At 41.5% G+C, this 22,420-nt stretch overlaps 1 protein-coding gene and 1 long non-coding RNA gene across 2 annotated transcripts; one reads left to right on the top strand and one right to left on the bottom strand.

Annotated features, from left to right (window-relative positions):
• The first annotated feature begins 616 nt into the window (after window positions 1-616).
• On the top strand, window positions 617-1,544 carry LOC116062784. The gene is made up of 2 exons (XR_004108096.2): window positions 617-821; window positions 889-1,544. It is a non-coding gene; the product is annotated as an uncharacterized LOC116062784 (long non-coding RNA).
• A 6,005-nt stretch (window positions 1,545-7,549) lies between these two features.
• Window positions 7,550-21,324, bottom strand: ube2z (ubiquitin-conjugating enzyme E2Z). Its single transcript, XM_031317768.2, has 7 exons — window positions 20,383-21,324; window positions 19,718-19,790; window positions 18,439-18,626; window positions 16,060-16,171; window positions 13,536-13,648; window positions 13,318-13,408; window positions 7,550-10,846 (listed from the first exon to the last, which is right to left on the bottom strand). The coding sequence occupies exons 1-7, from the start codon at window positions 20,838-20,840 to the stop codon at window positions 10,664-10,666; spliced, it is 1,218 nt and encodes a 405-aa protein (XP_031173628.1). The 5' UTR covers window positions 20,841-21,324; the 3' UTR covers window positions 7,550-10,663.
• Window positions 21,325-22,420: the final 1,096 nt, after the last annotated feature.

Below are 22,420 nucleotides of genomic sequence, written 5' to 3' on the forward strand. Positions count from 1 at the left end.
TCACTTTTACTTCTAAGTAGGGTTGGGTACCGAAATGCGGTGCCAATAGGGCACCGGTTCCGACCTAAACGGTAGTAACGAGACCGAATAAAAACGAAAATTTCGGTGCCTTATTTCGGTGCCTGACTTTACTCTACAGTCAACAGCAGGTAACGTTAGCCTACCTTTAGCTAGCAGCTGGATTAAACACGGTTAAAATGCTGACAGTTAACGTTAAACAGTGTAAAGTGTGACTGTATTTCAACACCGGGACGCAACAGTCTGCTCTGCAGCGCAGCAGATGCCGACGTCGGAAAAACACAGACAGTGCGTTCACTGAAACTGGTAACCTACAAAAAAATGTAACATGTAAAATACCCTTTTCCCATCTGGTGGTTGTTTTTGTCATTCAACAGCAATTTACTGGTGAAATAAGTTATTGTTTATTATAAGTTATAGTTATTACATTACTATTAAATCATTTAATTTTGACCATATGGCCGTAGTAATAAACAAGTTGTTCTTAAATGTCACCGACTGTTGTTTAGTACCCTTCTTTTTTTTCTTTGCACCGTTTTAAAAGTACCGCTTTAGCACCGGTATCGAAAAAAAAACAAAACAATACCCAACCCTTCTAAGTAATGTAGGTTTAGCAAGATTCACTATTAATCATGTATCAATATAGGTGGTTATTCAATTCACATTGTGTTCATGTTTTAATTTATGTGTATCATGTTTAAGCACAATTTACACCCAGCAGTCTCAGGATACTTTTGTCTGTGTTAGAGAGACAGGATGTGCAGGTTGAAAGCTATATTTGGTTGAGCAATTATAAAGTTAGGGTGATGGGAGTGAGCTAACGTAGGGATGTTAGCCTAGAAAGGTGTATTCTGTCAGTGAGCGGAGGAGTTCTCTCTTTGAGACAAAGCTGAGATAGAAAAGTATGATAGATATAAAACTATAAAAACGTACTTGTGCATTGCTATGTTCCAAAATAATATGATCAATGACAGAAATAATTAAGGTATTTCCACATGTATACACAACATGTATTCCACTTCACTAATTAGACCATGCTCAGGCTAATATAATTAGTAAAAAAAAACTATAAGTTATAAATATAATCTTTTGATATAACCTGTGTGGGAAACCAGGAAATGGTGAGCACCCATAATCTCCAGAAAAAGATGAAATTTTGTGTAATAATTTGAAATACACCATCTATTTGACTAGCATATACATAAGAACCTAACAGACAATGAACTGTCTAGGTCACTAAGACATAGGTGCACTTAAGAAAGGGAAGAAGTGGAGACAGGTAGGAAGGAACAGAATTAAAAATATAACCAGTTTAAGGTCCTTCTTAGATGAAGGAAACATGAGGTAATTGTGAGCATAAATTTGTCCAACTGACACCGCCCAAAATGCTGTATAAAAAGAGTCATATATTCAGTTGTCTATTCGATTGGCTATCGCCTGTAGTCAGTTAATGTATCCGGGGCAGCTCAGTTTACTTGTTAACATGTAACTGTTGCAAATAAACCTGCATGGAGTGAACTTCTGAAGTCTCTGGTGTCTTGTCCTTGTCTGACAATGTCTACTGTAATGAGGCCACTGCGGTGCTCAAGCAGTCAGCAAGTAAAGCACTTTACTTTTAATTTCATAGATAGGCCCTATAAGTTGAATTAACTAAAGTAAATAGTGAAATGGCAACCCAAAAAAAAACACCACAGGACCAAACAACCAAACTCTGGTCCGCTTGAAAACAAGGGTCTTGGTTCGCTTCGAAGTGCTCTAGAGTTCAGTTCACTTTAGGTGAGAATGTGATTAGACCCAAATATAGGAAGTGAAACAAAAAACAGCGCATGTACTAGACTGCAATTTCAACCTTGCACACAATTTACGGACTTATATATGATTTAAGAGATGATAAATTTAATATCGATAACGACCATATAATATATAATTTGGTGTTGCTCCGTTATTTCTGAGACCAGGAAATGTCGGGCAGTTTTATATATTATATTCATATTTTGACAATGTCTGGTGTGCTTGACAAAGTGCAGCGTAAATGCAAACCCAACCAAATGCAACAATGTTGCAACTTCACCCCTGAATTGCACCATGTCTACCAAACTATAGGTGTGCAAGCACCCTTGATGTACTCCACATGGAGGGAAATGAACAGGGCTGTGACATGCCATGGAAATGTTTACCGAACCGCGAACAGCTATAGCGAGCTGCTACCACTGAAGTCTATGATCGTTTCTGTACAGTCTTGTACCTTTGCCTTTTTTGCAGTTTTCAAAATGTTCTTTTGTGCCGAATCAAAGATTTTATGGTCACGATTCATCTCGTAAGTGGTTGGCTTGGTTCCAGGCTTAAAACTCATTATATAAGCATTTTCTGAAATGTCAATGGAGATATTGAATGGGGGAAAATCAGTTTCGGAACCAGAGCCATTCAAAAAGTGGGCGATCACTGTTGAGCTGTATTGGTCCGGTAGATGTAGGCTAGAGCTCTGCGCGGGACTGTTTTCTTCATCCCGCTCCCGCCCGCTCCCGGCGAATTTCTGACCATTACCGCCCGCACCCGCAACGTGTGTGTTACACTCCCGCCCGCTCCCGCAATGTGTATGTCCATTCCCGCCCGCACCCGCAAAACTCTGAGAATTTATGCCCGCACAATAATAAAGATGCATTGATTTTGTGTCTTCTCCCGTCCTGCATGAGAAAACACGGAATTGTATAGGTTAATAGTGAGAAGATGCAGGCAAAGAAGGCAGGTGCTTGCTGCTGTTAGACGGGGAGGAAGGAGCAGAGGATGAGGGAGTGGGCGGATGGTGGACGGAGCCTCGGCTCGGAGCTCCCCCGTCCTGGGAGGCTCAGACACGCTGGTGTCTGCTCATACATGGGCTATATAGTATATACTCAGTCAGTATATATGTATATCTATGATGTCTGCTGGCGTGGGGGGGTTGCAGGCTACATCCCGATCCTGCAGTGTTTTTTTTAGCCACCCGCTCCGGCTCGCAGCAAAGTTAAAACCGCTCGCTCCCGCGAGATTTGCGTTGGGTCCCGCGGGACCCGGCGGGACCCAATCCCAATGCAGCCCTCTAATGTAGGTTTTCTATCTTTTGAGCAAAAGGGAATTTCACAACCCCTTTTCTTGGTTTTCCATGTAGCACCAATTAAAAAAAAAGTTTGTGCCATTCTACTGCATAGACAGCCCCGTTTTATGAATATACACTCTTTCCAGCAGTAATATTATTCTTTAAGTATGTATTATACAAAAGAGTGTCTTTTGTTTTTAATTGTAATCTGGTATCCAGACCTTACTTCACAGCACTGTGGAGATAGGTCTGGCAACGCTAGACTAAATGAACAATAATGTCATGTATACTATGTTTACTAATTATGTCACTTTTCCCTACCAGAGATAATGGAATTGGACTGGACATGGTGTTGTCTGATGTCCTATCCGAGGTAGACAACCAAACCAAACTGGGAGACAAAGTGTTGTCAGGATGATAAATGGTTTGGTGACCCATATTAACTATTTCAATAGGACAAGTGCCACAAATAATGTTAAATTTTAAAAATAAGAAAATGTTATAGTAAAATAAATATTTAGTTATGAATAATGGTCAAATTAAATAACAGTGTTATTACCTTGCAAGTGTTATTTACATGTTTTCCAGTAAAACTTACAAAATATTTACACAGATAATAATAATAATAAAGATTGGATATTACTGTATATTTGCATCCAATGACCTACTCATGAGATTCTGGGCTTTAATAGAGCCCTCGCTACTATCTAGGGTCAGTGTGACCGTGACGCAGGCACAGAGAGGCACTTTTACAGAGCCATGTTCCACTGTAGTAAGTAGTTATTTCCACGTACCATACAATACAACTTTCAGATCAAAGATCAGGGCTAATGGAAGTGGAGGGAAACCTAATGTACATTTTATTTCTTTTGAACAGACTCGTTCCCTGCAGCCCATTGATGAGATGTTCATGTTTCTCAACTACCTTGCACTGGGTTTAGAACAATGTGACCTCGCTGACCGGTATGGAGTCTACCAGTCCACAGTCAGTCGGATCATCAAAACGTGGAGCTACTTTCTGTACACTGTGCTAGGGGCTGTGAGGATCTGGATACCAGAGGAGAAAATATGGGCACATCTGCCAGCTGTGTTTAAGGATTATGCAAACACTGGAGTCATCCTGGACTGCGCGGAGCTGAGGTGCCAGTGCCCTATACAGTTGATGTCTCCTTACTAACTATGAAAATGGGCCTCTTGTAAAGGCTCGGGCAAAGAAGCCTGAGTAGCACTTGTGTTTTTGGCCGAAGTGCATTCAGATCTTCACTTAAAAAGTTGAGTGACAGTGTCAATGCAATGTGAAAAATGTTAATCAGTGTTACCCAAAGCCCAATATGATGTTCTCAAATGTATTGTTTTGTCCACATCTCAAAGATATAGGACTGAAGAAATGCATACATATTCACATTTAAAAAGCTGGAATCAGAGAATTGTGACTTTTTCATAAAAAATTAGCTCAAATCGATTATCAAAATAGTTGGCGATTAATTTAATAGTTGACAGGGGGCTAATCTTTGCAGTTCTACTTGAGTGTATATATATCAACAAGATGTAACTAATTATTAAAATGAGCCATAGTGGTGTAAAATGATCCCTGTCCGTATTTTAAATATTATATGTTTTTGTATTAAAATTTTCACTGCATAACAACAACCCTGGGAAAAAACTTGATACTATGGTTATGTGTCTAGGAAACTTAACAGGGTTTGGCTTTTATACATGCATTTGAAGTCACAGGAGCTACACGCTCATCCGCAAGGCTGAAAATAAGGTGAAATGGCATACCTACCTTCCTTCCTCCGCTTTTCAGACCAGCCCACTCCTCATTGCGGTGATAAACAGCGTCAACACTGAGTTGACAGTTAATTTGTAGACATTCATGGACATGGACATAATATTACCACAACTTGATGGGGAAACATCACAACAAATTAGAAACGAGCTCCTCTCACTGACTGTCAAGCTGACTATTGTCAGTCTCCACTCTTTGCTGCTCACAATCACTTCCTTTGTCAACTCCCACTGCAACAGTGCTGCATGTAAGGCTTGGCATTGTCTTACGGAAAAAAGCAGGGACATCCCCGAAAAAGACTTTGCTTGGATGGCAGCATATGTTGCTCCAAAACCTGTATGTACCTTTCAGCATTAAAGGTGCCTTCACAGATGTGCAAGTTACCCATGCCATGGGCACTAACACACTATTAAAGGAATTATGATTCTTTGAGTTTTGTTAATCATTTGAACATTTTTATGTATGCGACGTGTTCAAAAATGCTCACACTGTTCACTGAGCTGTGATATGGAAATGTAGTCAGAGGCCTATGTTGTTTTATTACCTCTGGTGACAGGAACTAGACATTTCATAGACCGGACGGAAACACCATGTATGTGGACTTAATGTGAACTAATGTACCTGTATATGTCAAGGTCACCAATGGGGGGGAAAATACTGTTTTCTTATAGGACACAGAGGAGTGTTGCTTGAGGACTTTTGTCCAATAATAGAGCATTGTAGAGAGACTATTTCCCATAGGATAAGGAGAGATTTGTTTTTGGCTGTATTTCAATCAGAAAGGATTTCGTTTGTTCTGTGACAGTATAAAATCAATGTGCACAAACTTCTCTGTGGGAGTTACTGGGGAAAACTGATATGGTGAGACCATGACACTTTTTCTCTGTAACTTCCCTGTAATTAATTACACAAACGTTTGCGATATATCACTTTAACCATCTCTATGTTCTCTGTGCTTTTGTGTTCGATATTTGAGTATCTATGGAGAGATCAGTTAATATCTATAACATTTTGGAGGTCCCACCGAGATTCTAAACCTGAAAGCTGCTCTTCTGATGCGTTGGCCTTTGTACGACGAGACTAGCCTGACAAATTCCAGGCTCTGGAACCAAACCTCTGACTCCTTGTTTGATCGAAAGGGGTCCGAGACGCCCAGGAGGCCTTCGCTCAGAGGAACTGAACACTTTGAACACATTAATGACGTCAGTTTTTAATGCAGTGCCGCCTGAGGGATCGAAGGTCACAGGCATTCCATGTTGGTTTTTGGCCTTGCCGCTCTCCAGATTCTCTGACGATGATCTCTGTAGATGATGAAATCCCTAAATTCCTTGAAATTGTACATTGAGAAACATTGTTCTTAAACTGTTGGACTATATGCTTACGCAGTTATTCAGAGTGGTGAACCTCGCCCCATCCTTGCTTGTGAACGACTGAGCCTTTTGGGGATGCTCCTTTTATGCCCAATCATGACCAATTAACCTGTTCACCTGTGGAATGTTTCAAACAGGTGATTGAGAATTCATTAACTTTCACAGTCTTTTGTTGCCCCTGTTCCAGTTTTTTTCGAACGTGTTGCAGGCATGAAATTCAAAATGAGTAATTACTTGCAAACAAATCAGTTTGAACATTAATTATCTTGTCTTTGTAGTCTAATCAGTTGAATATAGGTTGAAAAGGATTTGCAAATCATTATTTTTATTTACGTTTTACACAATGTCCCAACTTCATTGGAATTGGGGTTTGTGCATCAAGGTGTTGGGTCTGGGAACACACCATTGGCAGGGCTCAATCCGAGGGGCGGGATAAACGGTTGTCTTTCAAATTCCCTCTGCACGCAATAGGATAGCACTATAACCAACCAGAGCGACGCTAGTTGATAGATTCAACTTTTGCCGTATCCGGTCGGCAAAACGAACACACCTTCCTTTTTATGAATGACTTCAGTGCCGTTCTTTGTTCTTTTCTCAAAGAAAAGCTTAACTCCAAGTCTTCCAGAGTCACGGCCAAAGGCGATTTGAAAGACCGCTGTTTGCCAGCAGCAGCAGCCATCTTGTTTGTTTTCAAGTAGCAGGGAATTCACGCGGAACCGTCGCAACTCTGCCAACATTATGTTAAGCCCGCCCACCGACTCCATACACAATGTGATTGGCCTGACTAGAGTTTGGTTTTTCCAGCTCGCAAGCCAACGGAGAGTTGCTTGCTGCCGCTAGGGTGCGTCTAGATTTCTAGGCTAGGTTAATTTGGTTTACAAGTTCAATAATGGTACACAGAGATGCATTCTTTTTCACTGGGCAGGAAGGGAATTTAACTAAATGATTAAACTCTGCTTGTTTTTGCTTTTTTGTCTTCTTTCTTTTTAACATCAGGGCCAGTGGACTACAGATGAAAAATAGCCTTTTGGCTACTTCTGGCATTTTTAACCCTTGTATAGTCATGCGTTTTAATAATTTGCACTATCCCCTTCTTAAAGAATGAAAGAATATGTTACTTCAGCTTTTAAAAGCTAAGAAAAAATACAATAAACTCACTGTGGAAAAATACAGCAAAAAATAAAAGCTAGTGTCCAAGAAAGTTGCATGTTCTATCTGGATCTACTACTCAAAACAAATATCAGCCCCTTTGCACCAACGGTGGTTGTACATTTACAAGAAAAAAAGACTAGTCACATGTATCAGGACTAAACATTTTATTCTGTATTTTTTTAGAACTTCTGTACAATACCAACATTTTCTAGACCTGGAAATGATCACTTCTGTCAGTAATCCGGGCATTATAGCGCCACAGAAGAACCCTGCATTAAGCACAAGTTACACAACACAACCAAACAGGGAGAGGATCTTTTCACTTCCACTTCAGGAAGTGTGTTGCAATCAACATTTTGGCAATCACATATATTCTGCAAGGAGCTGCTTCTCATATAACCATTCTATAACATAATAAAAAGGAATGCCCTATATTAGTAATCCCATTTGAATATTTAGCAACCTAACCTCTGCCACTGGACAAGGGTTTGCCAGAACATTGACAGCAGAGGCAAACTGCTCTTCTCCCCATCAACATGGCTGTAGAGAGCTAATGGAAGGCAGAAAGGAAATACACCAAGCACAAAAGTCATTCATTTGTCTCACCATGTTGAATAAGCTTCTTGAAAAGAGTACAAGAAGGGTGGTATGCTAAAGGTAAAGCGTATGTATTCAGACTTAAAGGAGTAGTTCAACATTTTTGCTAATATACTTCTTCTCTTTCTGGTGAAGCGTATAATGTGAAGATTGATACCACTCTCATATTACGGCTAAAGCACAGCTTAGCACATATAAATACACTAGCCTGGTTCTGTCCAAAAGTAACAAAGTCTTCCTACCATTACCTTGACTACTACCAATGCTCACTCATTAAAATGTAGTATCATTTTGATAGGCTCATTGTTGAATCCCTACAAAAAAAAAAAGTATGAAACCAAAGTTTTATGGTTGGTTATGTATGGGACTATTTCTTGAGACATAACCCCCTGTAAAATGGCAAATTGTCATTTTTACACTTTCGTTTTGCAGAGATTAAACAAAGGATATATATTGTGTTAATTAGTGAGCTGTTTCCAGTCTTTATGCTTAGTTAACCTGTATGTACTTTGGAAGAGTTACTGGTACTGGTTATATAGTAATCATTAATCCTCTCCATGCTGGCTGGGAAGAGATCCATTCTTAATGTTCAGTGTAGAAATGCTTTGCAATACATTTCTGCATTGAACATTAACATGAAGCTCCTTTTAGGCTTCAGCAATCTGAGTCAGTCATATCAAGTGGGTATCTCTTGATGTTAGTCTTTTTTGCACAAAATTCCACTTCCCACTGATATTGTATCCAGCATGGAATACCTCCACCATAGCTCAGATCATTCCTGGCACAAAAACAGCAATAAACATACACCTGACTACCAGGACGGACATACCCACTTGATTTGTGTAACTTGCATGGCTGAACTTGAATGAGGAATATAGTTTCAGTCCCATTTCTTACAGTTGTCGTGCTAGAAAGGGACCTTTTCACAGCCAGTATGAAAAGGTGGAATAATCACAGCAACCAATAACACATTCAACATACATCAGGCATGTGAGTACTAAATATTTAGATGGACTCTATCCCTTTGGAGTGTTTTCTCCACCCATGAACCCCCAAAAACTCTGCTCCCTTCTCTTCTTTTCCTCGCTGTGATCACACTGCAAGCAATGCTGACAACAAGTCCATTCATTTCCTGTGTCGTTGGTGAGTGAAACTTGCCCATGTGCACTTAGACAAAACAAACTGTAGAAAAAGGGTGGGCTATTCAGATTTCTTCATTGCCTTACTTCCCCTATTGCTGCGATTTTGTAACCCAAACCCAAATCTGTGTCAAGCCTGCCGTCTAGTGGTGAAAAGCATGCACCTGAAATGACAAATGAATATTGGTTACAGTAGTGGAGTACAGGCTTTTTTTCCCCCCTCAAACTATTCAAATTATGAAACTGATACCAAAGTAGTAAAAGGCTTGATTTGCCTTCTGTTTATACCTTGGTACAGATGCAACCAAAGCCTTTGGTTTAGGCCCTCATACAGACACAGCAGCGCGACTGTTAGGTCTCGAGTTACTTGCAGTGTGAACACATGGAAAGTTAATTTTTCTTGCTTCTATTAGTTCCCCCGAGCCCGGGTGGATGTAGCTAAAGCATGGGATAGTTTGGTTTATATCTTGACGGGTTAATCAGAAGTGCCAGCAACCCAAAGAACAGTAGGGTTTCCAAATAAACAATGCACCCTACAAACTGACAAATTAGCATTAGTTTAAAAAAAAAACACAAAACAAAAGGGTATAAAAGTGGATGTAAATGAAAGCGACACTTCTCTAGCGGCTTTATATCTGATAGACAGATTAGAACTGAAAGAACGTTTTGTATAATACACAGGAATCATTGTGTTCAGACTAGCGAGCTGCTGATGTTTTATGTGGCCTGGTTATAGAGGCGGATGAGGATCAACCATGCCAGAGGAGACAAGGGAAGGGGCTCGTAAAGCCTTGCCACTTTCTCCAACTACCTTCCTTTTGTTAAAAGGTCTGTCTTTGCTTCCTACCTCTGGAATTAAAAAAAAAAGATACTACTTTAAAGGAAAGCCTGCTTTCATAAACACCATCATCTGCCACTGCTCAGACTCTCCCAGTATAAGGTCCCTTTGTCGGACCCAAACCTGCCTCGACTTCAAAGCCAAAGTGAGCGCCAGGTCTTGTTGATCCCCATCAGACAGTCTTTCCTAGGTAAAGAGTATAAAAAAAACTGACTTTTGTTTGGGCTTGTGGGTCAAAGTGGAACTGCCGCCAATATCTGCATATATGCATTCAAAGGTTTGAGCCGTGAAACAAATCTTTTGTATCCACAAGCAACAATGGCTGGTTAATCTCAACATCTATCAGGCATTTAGGAAGCCAACAATTTTTAGAATGGATCAGGACATTAAAATGACAGCTGGTTAGCTACAAAAGTAGCACAAATACACTGCTGCAGGCCAGATTTGCCAGCACTTGACTAGTGGTGTTCATTTTTCACTATCAAGAGGGCACTACCAATTCTTTTCTCTCGGAAACATTCAGACAACAGAAGCTTGATTCCAAACTTGAACCCTGGACTCATCAAACTTTAACGTGGGCGTAGCATTCTCTTCTGTGATTTTGCTCCTCCAGTGCAAACATAACAAAAAAAGATCCCTTTGTCTTTAGTTCTTGGCCTGGCTTTGAGTCAAGCAGTGTGCAGGGAGTCAGGGCTGGGAGCTGCCCTGGCTGTCGGGGTCTGTCCCTGAGGAGCTGGTGTCTGAGTCTGAATGGTCGTCGTTGTGGTTCTCCTCCGCCACGCTTTTCTCACGTATTCGCCTGTGGGTGGCGCTGAGGCGAGTCAGCAGCCCCTGGTAGTCAAAACGACCACGCTTCTCGCCAAAGGGGTCCTGGGTAGAGCAACAGATAAAAATGCGGGGGGCAGAGGTGAGCCAAGTTCAGTATGTCACTCAGTAATAAAGCTTGTAATGGTACGTGTATTTGTCCTGATGAGTTCACGACAGTAGGGGTGTAACATATGGCTACCATCTGTATTGTATCTGTATTATGTTTTTATCAGGAAAATATCTAGTGCTGCAAAAATGAATGGATTAATTGATTGTTGTCAATTATTAAATTAAGCGCCAACTATTTTGATAATTGATGTAATAATTGTTTATCTGTTGAAAACTGATGAAAAGTTATTGGAGGATGAGACTCGCTCAAAGTCTGAATAATAAATACACCTCCATGTTATTGTGTTAACATTTTGGCAAATCTGCATCGTAAAAAGTCCTGCTGTTTCGCTACATCCCGACGACATACATAAGCATGTGCGAACATAAAATCTAAAGTACACCCAGAAATACATTTGTCTGCTAGCAACCATGCTATTCAGGTTAGCTCTGGATGTAAAGCGTGAGTGTTCACGGCATAATAAATGCTAATGAAAAACCATGAGCATTTAGATTTATAGTTGGAAGTCTCATGGCGCGTTCACATCTAGGGGTTGTCGGTGAGATTACATTCAAAGCCAATGCAAAGAAGTGAATAGACGCATTAGCGGGGGCGTGAATGACACAAAGTAAATGACGTGATGTAAATGACGCAATGTAAATGACGCGATGTAAATGACGCGAAGACAACGTTTACTACCTGAAAAAGGCAGTGAAAATCACTGTGCTTTTTTCTCCTCCGGATGATGTTATTAATCCAGACACAACACCGTTTCATTGACCAACGTATCTAGGACTTCTACAACAGGTACAAAGCAGCAAAAGTGGTTATTTTGGCCATATTAATGACGGAAAAAACGTTGTTGGTGCCTACAGCTCTACACCAGCGCAAGTACAAGAGTAACTTAAGTATACACAAATGATCCCGCAAATATAATCCTCCGATCAAACTCGCATGATTAAAATGACACAAAAAATGGCTTTACCTATGTGTGAACGCTCCATTATAGTTTCGTAGTGATTTATGTGTGCTCTCTCTCTGGAAACACAAAGACTCTATGTTCCACCTTTTGTGAAGCCATCACCTGCTCCTGTCCTGTATGAAATAGCACAAACTGCAGTAATCCATGAAATTATCTAATGCCTCGCCGGTTGTCCTTAGCACCGATCCCCAGGGCTACAAAGAGCTAATGAATTGTGGAATTACTTTTTCTCTTAACAGAGAATTAAGAGAAAACATAAGAGAACTTTAAAAGAACGTTGCTGCATAAGGCCCACTGGTTCAACCCTACGGTGTATGTACAGTACCAGCCAAACGTTTTAAGGATGCACCGAATCCAGATTTTTAGGGTTTGGCCGAATACCGAATCCACTGGTTAAGATTCTGCCGAATCCGAAACCCGAATCCTACTCCCATCCTCAGTCCATTAACACAGTAAACACATTAATGAAGTAAATAACGTCCACAGCCTCTAAAATAGTTTAACAACTTAATGTTGAATTCAGTTTAACAACAACTTAATGTTGAATTCACACGCTCTTTTCACATCGTAGGAAAGCACATTGCTATCGCCAGATGAGTGACAATTTTGTTTGGCAAATTTTTGCTAACCAGTGTATGATGAAGGCATGTTGGGTGGGTGAAATTAGAAAGCTAAAGTTAGCTAACGAGCAGCAGCCGGCTGTTCGGTCGCTCCGCTCCCACTGTAGGGAGACTCATTTGCCGAGAGAACGGCTGACAGCCCGGGAGAGGCACTGTCTGATTAACACAAGTTTTTAGCTGTGACTGTCCTTCCTTTGTCGTACCTGAAGTTGCTGCATTTTGGCTGCTGTCTGTAGATTCCTTCATGCACAACTCGTATTCTTTCGGATGTTTCATACGCAAATGGTTTAATAGCGGCGATATTGTGTATTGTTTAGGGTCTTGCCACCACGAGACAAATTGGCATTGCAAATTGAACATGTAGCTTGACTTGAATCACCTTCTTTTGACTGAAAGTACTGCCAAACAATATTAATTTTCACTTTCTCACAGCCTACTGCATTGAAAGGTCCACCTACGTAAACACCTTCCCGTAATCAACGGCGGCGTCATTACATTGACCAGCATAGCGTGCGTAGTGCAACCGTAGGGTTCGGTGGAAAAACATTCTAAGGTTCGGCAGAAACCGAACCCCGTCAAAAAGCTCAATATTCGTCCGAATCCGAAGCTGAATCCTGGATTTGGTGCATCCCTAAAACGTTTTGACATGCTTTCTCATTCACTTGAATGGGAAAGCGTGTCCAAACTTTTGACTGGTACTGTATATTGGTAAATGCATTATGAATATTTATCTCACAGGATTTACATACATTGTCTCCAAGCATATGTAGAATATAAGAAAATGTTAGATGTAGATGGATTCAAATAAATAGTATATAGTCACCTGCATGTTCTGTCCCTGTAGATGCAGTCTCTCTTTGCACACTCCCTCATAGAAATCATAGTATTCTAGGAAGGACTTTTCCATCACACTCCTAAAAACACACATGCAAATAAGAGTAGTGAGAAGGACAGGATAAAGAGCAGAGAGGACATATGTTAAAGACAGATAGAGAAGAAGAGTAAAAATTAGTGTAGTGTAGACAATTATGTTGGTCTCACCACAGAGCTTCAGGACAGGGGACTTTGCCCTCCAGCATGTCACACACAGCCACCCTCATGGTTTCATGGCGGATACACTCGTTGTAGTTCTTACTGTCCCCTGGGTGGCGCTCCTGAAAGACACACACACACAAAGAGACGGTAATCTTATATGGAAACTTTAACCAAAGTGCATTCAAAACCAAACAAGAGATGACCTGCAATCTATACTGGCTGTCATTCTGAATTAGGCGTAACACTGCTATATTGCTGGTATCAGCTGAGCTCATTCATACAGTAGTTAAGGTAGTTAATAGTTACGTTAGTTATGTTCGCTGGTGTCGACTCCCAGGCAATTAAAGCGTCACATGGCAGTTACGTGAGAGTTGTCACAAACCACATAGTCTACATCCACAACGTTCTCTGCAGGGTAAATCCACACAGCTAGCTAGACTATCTGTCCAATCTGAGTTTTCTGTTGCGCGACTAAAACAACCTTTGAACGGACACATTCCACCAAAACAAGTTCCTTCCCAGGGCTATTTTGCAGCGTCACCGTGGCTCCATCCGGCGCTTAGCACCGCCCAAGACAATTGTGATAGGCTCAAAGAAATGCTGTGTGGACTAGCTCGGAGCTGAGTTAATGAACCTATGTTTCAGCACTACTCTGGAGGCGGTACTAAATGCAAGTTTCAGGTAGTCTTGGGGCAATCCAACAGCTTGTTGCAACATAGCGTTAAAAAAAGCAGGACTTGTATTTAGCTAAATACTACAATGAATTTAGTTTTAATATACAGATTCTGATTCAGAATGTCCGACTTGGGTTTCTGCATTTGTCTGTATAAACTGGAGATTGTGTGCCATATTGAGGAGTAAATTACTAGTTAAACTACATTTCCCAGTAACTTACAACTGACATAATCAATGGTGCCCACCCTGTAGGACTTGAACACATCTAGAGCCTGGAAAAATTCTACTAAGAAATGGAGGTTGCACGACCAAATGTTACATCACAATATTTAATTTTCTCTTGCTCGGCATCTGGCAGTCTGTTCTTGACTAGACTTTGCACCTGGACGTTCAGAAGAGATTCAACAGTGGTTTGGTTTGGCAGCTGACTAGGGCTGTCAAAATTGGCCAAAATTGATGTTTGAACATTTCTTATATATATATATATATATATATATATATATATATATATATATATATATATATATATATATATATATATATATATATATATATATATATATATATATACGCATTATGTTCCAATTCATTCTCATGAACGTATGATATCGTACGAAAATGTATGCACACCAAAACGTATGATATCCTACGAAATTAGAAGACTGCCAGCTGGCTACGAGCTCCATGGTGCCGAGCGTCAGTTGCTAGTTGTTTAAGCCGCTACAGAACTTCGTTTTGCTGCGACGAAAGTAAAGATTATGCACCAAAAAAACTAGTTAAGATTAGGAAAAAGATAATGGTTTGGATTTAAAAACTCCTAATGAACACGCATTTCCTGTGTGAAAGGCTTTAGTTTTCCCCGGAAAGCGAACTCCGCTCTCTGGCTTGAAAGTCCAGGGTTTCCCACAGCACTTTGCAGCTTGGGCGGCCGCCTAAGCTGGGGAACCCTACCTCCTTAACTAGGTCGTCAAAAAAAACAAAAAAAAAGAAGTCTGCTGCACAAAAGGCCGTCAAGTGCATCTCGGACAATAGCGCGGACGCACTTCACACGGCCGAAATGAGAGAAAGAAAAAGAGACGTGGTCCGTCGCTGTCTGGAGGATAACTAGCCAGTTGATATCGCGCGTGTGTGTCCGTGAGAACAATCGCCATTTCACCGTCGCGTGTGCGTCGGAGTTTGTCAACAAATGTGCGGCAGCTGGGGCATGCCCGGGCGGAGACGGGGTGAGTGGACTTACCGGAGTGTTGGCATACGGTGGGCAGAGAGCATTTATATATGTTTCTCTGTCCTGTTCTTCACATCAGTGAGGCTTTCTTCTCTTGTTTCAACGAAGTGAAAACATGACGAAGTGATTGGAACTATCCATCACCTCTCGCGCGTAGATTCTCAATGTCCCGGCTGCTGCCCGGTCTTTGGGACACAGCTGTTTTTTTTTTTTAATCACTACACGCGGTTCACAATACACGGTTAGTTAGCGTAGTTACACACAGTGAAATTACGTGTCCCGTTTTTATTTCAGTGTGTGAATCTATGGGCTGATCTCTGTTATCTCAGCGCAGTTTTGGAGAAGAGTTGGGCAAAGTGGAAGAGAGCGTGTCACGGAGGATAATGGGAGAAATGCCAGTGAAACTGTTATAGCACTTTTTTTGAAAATAGTTTAATGAGCTTAAAATTGCACATTGCAACTGTTATTTTGAAAAGCTGGTTATTTATTAATTATTATTTAAATGTGTGTAGTGTGTACTACACTAACACTGATGTACTACTCCTCCACACACACACACACACACACACACACACACACACACACACACACACACACACACACACACACACACAGAGAGAGAGAGAGTACCTGTTCAAAGCCAGGTTCATTGTGATAGGGGTTCTCTGTCATCAGAGACTGGATGGAGATGAGGACAGATGAGATACTCTGGGCTGGGCTCCATGCTGGGCCTGTCCATGTCCTACACACAAACATTTTATAGTACCATAAGCTTACAGTGTATTAACTCCAAGTTGGAAGACAGAAACACATTAAACACTAGGGCTGAACAACTAACCAGAATTTGATCAAAATCACAATATGGACTATATCCCACAATATCCCAATCGTGCAATATTTGTTAAAGGCAAAATATTATTTGAAAATATTATTCTGAATGAAGTATCGTGGTGCTGCAGAGATGTCCCAGCCTACAAATCTTTTTCTACAGACATAAAAAAGCTTAATGATCATTATAATATGTTTTTCAATCAAAATGAGAATAATGTAGCTGTTAAAATGCTCTACTTGCGATCTGTTGCTGATGTTAATAAACAACAGACTGTAGATGATCTGTAATCTGAACGTATTTAGTCTCTACCTAGCGTATTGGTCCGAATATAATTTTGTTTCCTGGAAATACGTCTGAAAAAGTGGGGTCGTCTTATATTTGGCTTCTAGACTTTATGTTAACACACTGACAACAACAGATGTCTCCAATAACACGAAATGAGTAAAACGCGTGTTGCCCTCCTAACTGAAGCGAGTCACCGTCCCTCACAGCTAGCTAGTGCCAGGGCCTGAAACATGGAGAGACACAGCGATCGTCTCGAACAAAGTCTCAGCTGGACTCAAGCCAGCTGATGGTCGCGTTGCGTTCAAGTGCAGAGGCTGGTTTTAGAACGTAAGGGATGTCACCTTACAGCAAATAGAGAAGTCAGCTGGTAAAGTCAGCCATAAACCGTAGAAATAAAATGAGCCATAATCCATTTTATTTTAATGTTACAAACAGCTGGTCGAAATGGCAGTGTTTTAGACGGAGCCTCAACGACCGCCCGAAAGTACGGTAACGTTATATGGTGGAGAGAGATAGAGAGACACTGAAGAGCCCAGCGGCACTTTAACAAAGCCGTGAATCAGAGAAATAAAACGTGTTTTCGTCGATTCATCACTAGAAGTAAAAAGAGAAGCTAAAAAGATAGTGAAAATATTATTTTATTTAAAAGATGTTACAAACAACAGCCTACCTTGTTTTACTCAATGTGTTTTTATTAGAATTATTTTCAAATAAAATTATTTTCTTTATGAAAACAATATTTGGTCTTAAAAGAGGGGGTTCGTCTTATAATCAGGGTCATCTTATATTCGGACCAATATGGTAATAATCATCACCATCAGCCACACGTGTGCTGTTAACTACTGTAGAGGGTGGATCTAAATATTCAAAAAATGTTCAATGTTGGGATTCGAATATTCGTTGTTGTGGTTTTAAATGTGCATGCAGGCTAAAATCCACTGTGGTGTTTTGTAGCGATTAAGCTGCTAGCTAAGCAAGCAGTCTAATGTTTTTAGAGGTCTTTATGGTTATACTGTAGCAGCCTAGTGTCGTTTTCAGGCGATTTGATAAAGGTAAACATAGTACGGCCGTGGATAATGCAGACTTGTCCGTCCGAATCGTGGCGTGCGAGTCCCGTAACGTTACAGTAACAGGGAACATCACTGCCTCTATCGCTGCTACAAAAAACGTTTTAACCACAAAGTAAAAAACAAAAGCAAGAACAACAAGCACTGAAATGCCGAGGTGTTTGTGTTTTTCCATGAAATAAAGCTGCCTTCAGGTACGGTCGGAAATGTTGGTTTCCCCCGCTGCTGCCGCCGAAACTTCAAATATTCACAGTTGCAAAGCACCGGAGCTCAAAAAATGTTATTCAGTACAGCCCTACTCTTCACAGAATAAGCCTTTAAATCAGACAAATGAGTCGATTCTGAACCCATCAGCTGAGAGGAATTTCCCATCATGCCCTGGGTCTTGCAGTCGATGGGGAGCAAGCTGCGGCGCCTGGCACTAAAAACTGCGGCCGCCTCGATTTCGTGAGGTTATTGTTGCCAACGTGTGCATGACATCAGAGCAAGTCGGGATCAAGTCGGACACAAATCTAACCGGCATGCATTGGGCAGCGATCGCCGGTGATCAATTCTGTGCAGGCCTGGCTCATCTCGAACGAACGTAATTACATGTGTTAGAGACTCCTTGGCTCTGATTGGTTGTTTATTTTTGGGTGCGGTAAAAACTTGCAAATGCCACTGGTTTTTTTCACAGATTACCTGTCTCATGTGCCACTGTCAGGGTATAGTGACAGTTTCAGCAAATATGACAAAAAGGTATTTTTATAAAAGTTACCTACTGAAATGAATCCATGTGGAGACAAATAGGTCTACTAATCAGGAAAGAAATTAATCCTGACCTACCCCAGGATGCTGAGGCAGACCTTGCCATTGCGGTAAAAGTTGGGGTTGAAGCGGACAGTGTTGTGTCCGGTGGTGATGAGCTTGACCCGTGGTGGATGGATGGGATAGTCGGGGGGGCAGCGGAATAAGAAGAGGAAAAAGCCGCCTTCGTACGGTGTGTCAAACGGCCCTGTGATCAGGGCATGGATCTGCAGTAAATGAAGGAAAAAATGAAGGAAAAAGGAGATGGTTTAAAGAGATGGTGGTGAGGTGTACAAAGGGAGAGAAGGATGCTGTGGATGAACAGAAAATCTGACATAAAAAACAACTGACAACATCCACATCAGACACGCTGTGAGGAAGAAATGTACAAATGGAAAGAACATCAAGTTTCAGTGGTTCCATGACCTAAAAACTTCACTTCTTCCCTGTTTGTTAATGGTGGGTTACTCTGGTTTCAACTTTAGTTGGACTGGAAACCCTGTGTCAAAGTGTTACACATATACCCTGATACTGCCACAACATGCACACAATATTACATTGTGCCCAATTGTTTTTATTTGTAGTCAAACATGTAGGTAAGTGATAGCTGCTACATTAGGTATTTTAAGTCTCAACTGTAAACTGTGATGACAGTTACACTACATGACACGTTGACTCCTGGTATCTCCCAACTCCTGGTGGCTAGCTGGCTCTGGCTATCTCATAGTGATTTAGCAATTGAATCTATGAGAGGGACCGACTGAAAAAAGACACTGATCTGTGATCTCCGTGTGTTGACAAGGCATTTTCTTAGGTAATGAGAGGTGAAGCCAAGTTTGACGGAACAGTGTGTGGATTCTACTTTATTCTGTCTGCCTCTGCCATGTAGCCAGGTTGCAGATATCATCCTGATATTGTGTCAAAGCACAAACAGCAAGAGCAGATTATGTGTATTATGTATCATTAAATATGTATTGTTATTACCCTATTATAACCCTGAACTTGAATGGCCTCCACCTCTCACCAGATCTCAATCCAATAGAGGATCCTTTGGGATGTGGCAGAACAGGAGATGTGCATCATGGATGCGCAGCAGCAAAAATCTGCAGCAACTGCATGGTGTATCATGTCAAAATTTCTGAGAAATGTTTCCAGGACCTTGTTGAAAGGGGGTCCAACACAGAACTAGCAAGGTGTACCTAATAAAGTGGCCAGTGAGTGTATGTGGCTAAGTGTATTAAATGTCATTCAGATTTTATCCGGATATGATAAGCGTAAATGGTATCACAGCCTTGTCACAGGGGACCTGGCCTTTTACCTTGGTCATGTCTTGAGGATCAGGCACGACAAACATCCCTGGTGGAGGTTCCTTGTAGATGGACATGATATCCCTGCAGAGACAGATAGAAAAAAGAAGGGGGGACAGATGAGGTTCCTGAAAGGTAGAGATGGAGAGAATCTTACACAGCCTGGCGACAACCTTGCTATAAACTATTTTCATTGGGGCTATTTTTAGGAAGAAATTAGTTCCAATTAAAACTGTCCACAGAGAAGTCTGAGGATTATATTAATTACCTGTGACACTGCATATACAATACACTGCCAAGTTTTTTGTTGTAAATTGTCAATGCTTCGAGCACAAATTAAGTTCCACTCATTGTATGAAATCCCAAACTATCTAGTTGGCCAGTATCCATAAGGGGTAAGTGAAATGTGTATTTTTGTAATATGTGTGAACTGACTCTTAGGAAGCAACGTGTCAAGTGTTAAATCAAGATAAATTAATGTGGTCCGCGTAACGTTATTGTCTAAAAAGACAGTAAATGCTGAAATTTCTGGAAATTCCCCTTCATCTGTGACCTCAAGGTTTCCAGTGATAGCTGAACTTTCTGAAAAACTTTTACTTTCGATTTTACTCACGTCGTTGCTTTTTAAAGTTCTTACCTGAAAACATACAACTGTGAAAACAAATGTTTTCATTACCTCTTTATCCTCAGAATGCACTGCTGGGAAGCCTTCTCGTTGTCCCAGTCCGTACTGAGGGTCGGATCCCAGGAAGTGGCGTGGATTTGGGACAGAAGGCCCGCTCCTGCCACCCCACCGACCCCTAGCCCAACACCGGAGAGAGGCAAGGAGGCGTGTACGGTCGGAGACATGGCCACGACCGGCGGCGAGGAGCCGGGGGTGAATGTATTTCCAAAAGCGGCTGGGGTAGCAGTGACAGTGGACATAGGGGCCACCAGAGCGGTTAGGCCACTATGTGCGGCTGCTGCGGGAGGAGGGGAGGCCGGGTTAGAGCTGGAGTGAGCACCGCTGGCTGCCGAGTGTCCCCCCGGCAGAGAATTGGCCAAAGTCGGCAGCAACGAAGATCCACTGCCCTGTCCGGTAACGCCTAAGCCAAGGGCACCGCCGCCGGAGTGCTCACCAAAGCTGTCCGCCATGGCTCGCAAGCTAACAAGCTAGAGTAAAACCGTTGGTGTTGACTAAATTATAATGCTAACAGTTAGCTGCATTGACAGCTGAGTGCGAAGTTACCTCTGCTTGTTTGTTGTCCAATGGGATCAGAGAGCATGAGAACGGGGTAGAGGCGTGCATAGAGCCGAGGCCAGAAAACAAGGCATTTCTTCCCATGCCATGGTGGCTACTTATCGTTAGCTTAACGTTATGTTTTCCCCCAGGCCTTCAAAAAAGTACAAGAGTATAAAGTCGTCAGAAAAATTACCTCGCCCGCCTTGCTACGGCTTATGAAGTCGCTCACTGTCCGGGTGTTATCGGTTTAAAACAATATGGTGTCAGAATATTAGGTTTCGAACCGACCACATACCCATCACTCCTTTACCATAAGGCAACTTCGGGATCTGATTTCTCTCCAGTTTAACTGCACTGAAATGATAAAACACGGGATATCCGGTGGGAACTTCAAAGTAAAACAACTCTATCCCTTTGGGTGTTGCAAAAGGTGTAGCTAAGTACTATCAAAGATCCTCTAGCCTATACTTTGCTACTACTGAAAGTGGCACGGCAAAAGTGTATAATTAATTAATCAACGTATAATAGAAACCGTAGTAAATTAATTTAAAAAATCATTAAAGTACTTCTTAAGTTCTACAACACCCACGAATTCACATAATTTACAAAACATACCCGACAGATAAAAAAACCCATTATTTACCATTATTGATGCAGTTAATTTTCTTTAGCATTAATTAGCATTAGTTCTGAGAAGAGGACCTGTTTTGGTATTACATTGCCTGTCGATCTCGTTTGGTGTTTAATGTTGGTGGTGGCAATGATGTCAATGTTTGCATCCTCAAGAACACTATTGTCACGCTGTGAATATCCTTTGGAGTGTGGCGATTTGTTTTGGTTTTTTTAATGCTAACCTGGCACAGACATGGAAGACACATGAGGAGCATCACCTAACCAGGGAGATGTGTGGGATTGGACAGGACCGATAAGCGCTCCGCTGGGGTGAGAGCGCAGAATTGGAGATTGGGGCATTCAGAGGCACAGCGATGTGAGCAGGGCCTGGCGTGTAAGACAACACAGGAGGGCTTCCTCCACCTTCAGTCATTGTAGCAATTCACCTGTTGACTCATGGGTGACCCTACTAGGGGCTAAACTGCTGACAGCATCACTCTTGGGAAGCTTTGGTACTTAGTTCTTCTCCACAGGGTCACCACCTTGCCGTGGTGGAGAAGCTGATAAAGTGACAGACAAAATCTGGTATAACCACAAATACTGTAATTTAATTAGCTTTGAAATGATTAAAGCCCTAGTCAACTGCCAGTCAAGTTTCACAACTCCACAAATGGTTTCTCATAGCATACTGAACCAAAGACTGCCTGTGGAAGAAAGGAAAAGCTTAACCCATCTGTAAAACAGCCAACATTTAAACCAAATTGTGTGACCACATTTAAAACTGAAACCCTCAAACCATTTCAGTAGAGTTGACAGTACTAGTTCAGCACAACATTTTGGTTCTCTACAACTAGCAACTACATTTGTAAGCTGACATAAT

Source organism: Sander lucioperca, chromosome 2 (assembly GCF_008315115.2).
Source record: "Sander lucioperca isolate FBNREF2018 chromosome 2, SLUC_FBN_1.2, whole genome shotgun sequence".
Classification (NCBI taxonomy): Eukaryota; Metazoa; Chordata; class Actinopteri; order Perciformes; family Percidae; genus Sander; species Sander lucioperca.